Source organism: Acomys minous (genome assembly GCF_964271855.1).
Source record: "Acomys minous genome assembly, chromosome: 11".
Classification (NCBI taxonomy): domain Eukaryota; kingdom Metazoa; phylum Chordata; class Mammalia; order Rodentia; family Muridae; genus Acomys; species Acomys minous.
The window spans coordinates 9,622,148-9,629,716 of record NC_140492.1 but is presented as its reverse complement, the minus strand read 5'-3'; the positions used below and the strand labels follow the sequence as shown (position 1 = coordinate 9,629,716).

General features: G+C 39.9%; 1 protein-coding gene across 1 annotated transcript; it reads left to right on the top strand.

The window, feature by feature from the left end:
• The first annotated feature begins 262 nt into the window (after positions 1-262).
• On the top strand, positions 263-1,027 carry LOC311608190 (keratin-associated protein 13-1-like). The gene has a single exon (XM_084800548.1). It carries the CDS (start codon positions 321-323, stop codon positions 816-818), a length of 498 nt encoding a protein of 165 aa, XP_084656674.1. The 5' UTR covers positions 263-320; the 3' UTR covers positions 819-1,027.
• Positions 1,028-7,569: the final 6,542 nt, after the last annotated feature.

The window sequence follows — 7,569 nt, the reverse complement described above, 5'->3', positions numbered from 1 at the left end:
GGGATTTCCTGGCTATAATGGCAGCGGCACTAATTAAATACAGTCATGGCATTTGGAACATAAATGTATTTCATTTACTCAGACATATAAAAACAAAATGAGTTCTCCCTTAAACGTAAGATAAAAGGAGTTTACTAACTGCAATTAAATAGAAAATTACTGAGGTCCAGACATGCAAATGAAGGAGTCCAAATACAGAAACAATGACCCTGTAGGAAGCCACACCCATTGCTGGCAGTATATAAAGGTCCCAGAAGAGGGGTGATGTTCAAACTCAGAATCTTCTGTTCATCCTCAGCTCCACTTACACCTGCATCAACATGTCTTACGGCTGCTACTCTGGAAACTTCTCCGGCTCCTGTGGAGATCACCTGAACTACCCTCGCTCCTCCTGTGGTTCTTCCTACCCGACTCACCTAGTCCAGAGTTCTAACTTCTGCTCTCCCAGACCCTGCCATCTGGGCTCCGCTCTCCACAGCGGCTACCATCAGAACTGCTTCCAGCCCATCAGATGCCAGGCTTCCCATGGATTCCAGAGCTCGTGCCATCGGCCTTGCTATCGCCCCAGGGGCTCCAGCTTCTGCAGCCCCTGCAGGACCACATATGCTGGCTCTCAGGGCTTTGGGTCCAGCAGCTGCCACTCACTGGGTTTTGGTTCTAGAAGCTCTTGCTCACTGAACTGTGGGTCCAGTAGCTTCAGACCCCAAGGTTTCTCTTCATATGGATCTGGATTTTGCCACCCATCCTTTGTGCCCAATAGAACCTGCCAGTCTTCTTGCTACAGACCAAGCTGTGGCACCGGATCTGGATTTTGCTGATCTCTAATTTCTGATTTGCTGACCACTGTCTTCCAGTCCCGGATTCCTGGCCTTTGCTTCCTTTGACCAGGAAGAAATAACCTCTCATTCACTGATTGCCAATTCTTGACTTTTTCTCTGACCCCAGATACTGGCTGATGGAGGAAGTCCTTTGAGAACTCTGTAATTCATTTGTTAACTCAAAAATAAAGTCTGCATTGCAAATGAAATTTATAGTGTTGAATTTACTTCCCGATTTATGAAAAGTAAAATTTCAAGCTAATGAATATACTAACTTGCTATCCAGTTATGCCTGCTTTTGTGAGTTTTTTTTCTGCGTGCTTGCTTTTGTGGTTGTGAAACAAGGCATTGGTTAACATTAAGTGAACAGCATGTATGGGGATACAGGTTTTGAAGTTCTATTAAGTTGTAAATTAGATAAAAGTCTATGTGGCTCACATTTCTTACTTACAATCATAAAGCAAAACTGCACTGTTTGAAAGTATAGATCTTTATTATTTAAATCCAGATACAAAAAATAGATTTTCGTAAGTAGGTGGGGTCTCAGCTTTATGCTAATTGGTCTAAGTTCTAAGAAGCCATGAGTCCAGGCTCTCTCCCTGCAGCATCAAAGACGTTCCTTTATGCAACAAAGACAAGCACAGAACTTGACAAAATGCACAGAGAAATTGGCTGTGGGGAGCCCATCCCCAATTGGACATCAACAATACAATCCCTGTGTCTGAGGCTTGGAGAACATCACAGAAGGGAGGACAGAGCTATTTTAGGAGCCAGATGACCAGAACGTCTACTGTGACATTGTGTCTGGTATCTATGACAAATGTTTGAACTCATGACATCTTACCAACATGGTTCTAAACAAAAACTTCACAGTGGCATCACAAATTAACAGGACAGTATAGATGAGGATAATCTCATGAGGCCCCACCTGAAGATGAACTACAGGGAGTTAATGACTGCTCAGAGAAATATTTTTCTTCAAAGTTAAGAACCTTGATAGTTTATTTAATCCTAAGTAACCAACCTTAGACACACACACACACAGTGGACTCTACAGGTTGTATTTCTAAATGCATGTACACACAAACTATGGAACTAATACTTAAATAACAGGGGTTGTGAATTGAGAAAGACTTGGGGGGGCACAAGAGGAGTTGGAACGAGAGAAGAGTACAGTGGCATTGATGCAAATACAGTATTCATGTATGAAATTTTCAAAAATCATAAAATAAATAAAGATAATTTCTTGTGTAACTATAGGTGACCATTATATATTGTAGAGTTTAAATGCCAGAAGGAGGAATTTAAATGTTCTAACTAGAAAAAAAGTGATAAATATTTGAGAATATAGGTGCCTTCAACTTAAATAATGTTGTACAAAACATAACATTTTTAAAACATATGGTAACATTAACATACATAATAATATGATTTCATGTAGCAGTTGAAATTTAATTTAAAAGCATCCAAACTAGTCATTTTTATCATTTGCAGCCAAAACCAAAATAGAATTAGCGTAATAAAATGACCAGATATGGAAAGACAAAGTGTGCAGTCACCTCCCTATGGAATCTGAAAATGATGGTCACATCGAATCAGAGAGCTGGGTTACCAGATCTAAGGGGAGGATGAACACGAGGAAACAGATAAACTGGAAGATATGACTTCAGAGGCACATTGCACTGAATGATAACCAAGGCTAATATATAATATATTATGAAACTGTAAAATTATGCAGTGTGTACTCTTCGCATTTTATTTAAATTATGGCTTAAGTGAAGTTGAAGGTAGTGCCACTTATATCACCAGAGGTGAGCATTTAATGCGCATTTGAGTAAAACATAATACCTTTTGCGGTAATATTGTCTGAATTATGTGCCAGAAATTCCAGAAACAGATATGAAGATAGGCAGCTTTAGATATGGTGCCTATAATTGATAAAAGAGATGATTCATGCAAGTTCCCATAAGTGGCCCCATCATTATTCCTTTATTCTATATAGCTGTCTTAGTCACTGTCCTATTGCTGTGAGGAGACACCATGACCAAAGCAACTCTTATACAAGAAAGCATTTCATTGGGGGTTTGCTTACAATTTTAGGGCATTGGTTCATTGTCATCAGGGCAGGTAGCCTGTCATCTAGGCAGGCAGGCATGGTGAGGGAGAAATAGCGGAGAACACCACATCCAGACCACAGACACCATGCAGAGAGACAAAGGCAGTGTACATTGAGTGGGTGTTTGAAGCCTCCTCCCAGTGACACACCTGCTTTAATAGGGCCACAGCTTCTCATGCTTTCAAACAGTTCAACTGGGGACTAAGCATGCAAATATAAAAGCCTATATGTGGGGAGCAGTGATTGTTCTCACTCAACCCACTATAATACAACTAAAGAAAAACAAGTAATGTAATCACTTTAGGGACATCTTCTATTTCATATATATATATATATATATATTAGTAAGAAGCACTGTAATATAATAGGAATATCTAGCTTTCATCAAGATTGAAAGCAACAAAATAAAGCACAATCCAAAATTTTAAAACACTGTGCATGACGTCTCACCCATGTTCCCAAGACTTATGAAGCCAAGGCAGGAGAAACACAGCAGATTCAACACCAGCCTGGCTACATAGTGAGCTCCAGGACAGTTTTAGGCAGAGTGAGACCCTGTGTCAAAGAACAGGAAAAACAAACAAGCAAACAAACAAAACCCCAAACAAACAAACAAAAAAAACCCAAAGGTTAAAAAAAGTGCTGTTATTTAAATCATAAGTCTTTAGTCATTTTGCCTTCAAATAGTCTTTCCTGTTTATAGTGTTACCTAACATATATCTTATTCGATTTATCTTATCTCTTTTCCCATTATGTTGATACTATATTCAACAATAAATAGATGTAAGGAATATAAGCCATTAAAAAAGTATTTTAGACATGGAAAACCATTGGTGGAAAATGGAGTATTTTTACTCAACTCAAATAAGAGTGATGACATCATTTCATCCTTCACTGTGGGCATAAACAATTATTGGTTACAGTATAGCTAAATACAAAACAGGGTTTCACCAAGAACAGTATAGGGACACTCCTTTTCATGACTTCATAGCATTAAAGACCTAGAATACTAACAGTTCTGACATAGAAGTAGCTAAAAAAATACAGCTAATTAGCCTGTAAAATAAAAATGAGAGTATTATTTATCTGTTATTTCAGAATGTATTGAGTGACATACTTAGAAATGAAAAGGTACATGTCAGATGTGATGCCATGTACCTTAAATTCAGCATTAGGGTGTGGGGATAAGAGGATATTGGTTTAAAATAGTTTGTAGGCTAAGTATTGAGATGTTGCCAAGAGAGAAACGGGAGCATGAGGGTAGGGCAGGGAAGGAGAGAGACAGAAGAGAGAGAGAGAGAGAGAGAGAGAGAGAGAGAGAGAGAGAGAGAGAGAGAGAGAGAGAAGAAAACTTTAAATGATGTAAAAGAGCAAACCTATGGCTAAGACCATAAATGGTTCCTTGTCCAGCAGGTCATTAAACTCAGAATCTTAGTAATATCCAGCTGTGCTCACACCTGCTCCCGACATGGCATACACCTGCTAATCTGGAGACTTTTCATCCCCCTCCTCGTATACTCCCTGACCTCCTCAGGGTTCTCCAGTGGAGCTTTCTGCCCCAGCAACCTGGTCTCCTGCTCTACCAGCTGCTCTGAAGCAGCTAAGAGGACGCCTTTCTGCTCTGACTCCATACTGTGTTTGCTTAGTCAGTGCTCAGCCCCCCCTCCAAACAGTCACATCTGCCTTGGCAACACATTTGAGATTTCCGTGGCCTAGGCCATGGTCCAGAGCTACTAACAAAAATAATTGGCAAGTTATGTCTAAAATAACTACGAGGCTCTGGAAGGAAAGAACGTTTCAAGGTTACTCTGACACTCATCTATCTTTGAAGAGTCTTTGTGGGTTTTGCCTTTAAAAACTCTGAATTCCCGAACTTTATACTAGGAGACTTTTGAGAGGCTCAGGCCAGCTCTTGGTCTGGCCATCAAAAAAGAAAAAAAAAAAAAAGGACTTAAAACTCTTAATTGGCTTAATAAGCGTAGTTGTCAGTAACTATCTCTTGTGAATCATTACAGATTTCCCACCATCTGGCAGCTGGAGTCCTGTACGCACAGTGGCTATATGCAGACCTGAGGTGAACCCACCAGCTACCAGCTGTCCTGTGTGGTGTCCAGCCCTTGTCAGACAGTTTACTCCTACCCAAAGACCGGAATGCGCAGCTGGCCCTGCCAATTGAGTTATGCCATGCCTCAGGGCATTGGAACCAACAGCTGCAGTTCCCTGGACAAAGGATTTGGAAGCTAGTACTCACTGGGGTGAGGTTTGAGTTCAGATTCATAAGTCATGGTGGACATATGTTCTTCACTCTTCTTCCTGTGCTATACACATCTAGGAGCTGTCAAACATTCACAGAGAATCTATGGATCCAAGTTCGATTAATTAACCTGTGGACAGGCAAGACTTTCTTTTTTTTTTTTTTTTTTTTTTTATTTTATGCATACTCAGTCAATTTATTATAGATTAAATTCCCCTAAACAATTATATACAATTATTTTTTTTTAATTAATTTATTCATATTACATCTTGATTGTTAGCCCTTCCCCTGTTTCCTCCCATTCCTCCCTCCCTCCCACTTCCCCCCTTCTCCCCTCCCCTATGTCTGTGATTGAGGGAGACTTCTTCCCCCTATGTATGCTCTAAGATTATTGAGTCTCTTCTTGGTAACTTGCTATCCTTCTTCTGAGTGCCACCAGGCCTCCCCATCCAGGGGACATGGTCAGAAAAGGGGCACCAGAGTTCACGTGAGAATCAGATCTCACTCTCCACTCAACAGTGGAGAATATCGTGTTCGTCGGCTAGGTCTTGGTAGGGGTTCGAAGTTTACTGCCTATTTCTCCTTGGCTGGTGCCTTAGTTTGAGGAGGACCCCAGGACCCAGATCTGCCTGTCATAAAGTTCTTCTTGTAGGTTTCCAGGACCCTGTGGGTCCTGTTATTTCCCCATTCTTCCATGCTACTCTCGCCTAAAGTCTCAATAGGATGTCCTCTCCTCTGACCCACTTTCTTGGTAAGTAAGGTTTTTCATGGGACGTATCCCTTGGACTAGTGTTTTGATATAAGTGAGTATATACCGTTTGTCTCTTTTTGCTTCTGGGTGAACTCACTCATTATGATAATTTCTAGGTCAATCCATTTGTCCACAAATTTCGGGAATTCCTCGTTTTTAATAGCTGAGTAATACTCCATAGTGTAAATGTACCATAGTTTCTTAGTCCATTCTTCTACTGAGGGACACTTAGGCTGTTTCCATGTTCTGGCTATTGTGTATAAAGCAGCTATGAACATGGTTGAGCATATGTCCCTGTTGTGTGTTCGAGCATTTTCTGGGTATATTCCAAGGAGTGGGATAGCTGGGTCTTGAGGAAGCCCTATTCCCATTTTTCTGAGAAAACGCCAGATAGTTTTCCAAAGTGGTTGTACTAGTTTGCATTCCCACCAGCAGTGAAGGAGTGTTCCTCTCTCTCCACATCCTCGCCAACATGTGGTGTCATTTGAGTTTTTGATCTTAGCCATTCTGATGGGTGTAAGATGGAATCTCAGTGTCGTTTTGATTTGCATTTCTCTGATGCCTAACGAGGATGAGCATTTCTTTAAGTGTTTCTCAGCCATTTGATATTCCTCTGTTGAGAATTCTCTGTTTAGTTCTAAGCCCCATTTTGCAATTGGGTTGTTTGGTTTTGTGGTGTTTAATTTCTTGAGTTCTTTATATATTTTGGATATTAAACCTTTGTCAGATGAAGGGTTGGTGAAGATCTTTTCCCAGTCAGTAGGCTGTCGCTTTGTTCTCTTGACAGTGTCTGCTGCCTTACAGAAGCTTCTCAGCCTCATAAGGTCCCATTTATTAATTGTTGACATTAAGGCCTGGGCTGTGGGTGTACTGTTCAGGAAGTTGTTTCCTGCGCCTATGTGTCCCAGGCTCTTCCCCACTTTTTCCTCTAACTGAGTTAATGTCTCTGGTTTTAAGTTGAGGTCTTTAATCCACTTGGACTTGAGTTTTGTGCATGGTGACAAATAAGGGTCTAATTGCATTTTTCTACATGTAGACATCCAGTTAGACCAGCACCATTTGTTGAAGATGCTATCATTTTTCCATTGAATAGATTTGGCTTCTTTGTCAAAAATCAAGTGAGCAAATGTGTGTGGGTTCATCTCCGGGTCTTCAATTCGATTCCATTGATCCACCAGCCTATTACTTTGCCAGTACCATGCTGTTTTAATAAGTAACCTCTAGAGGGCTAACTTCTAACCAAGCGTTTGTCTTCACTGTTTTGAGAAAATTACTCCTCTTTGGGACTTCACAATCAGCTGTTATTTATTTTTAATTTAGTTATAAACTACTGACCAAAAAAAAAAAGTGGCATGGAAAATACACAGAGCTTAATGAGTGATGTGTTTGGTAAATTCATGGAATTAGAATAAAATTAATTGTTGGATCATTCAGTGAAAATTATATGCACAATTAGACTTAAGTTTAAGGAATTAATATAATTCATATTCATCATCTTATCTATAAATACACGAAAAAACAAGTAAATATTAGCTAATAAAGTCATACATTCTGATTTCAAAATGTTGTTACTTTTTTTGTTTTATCTGAGGAGGGATTTTTTTTTATTTTGTTCTGAGAAGCTATGTTT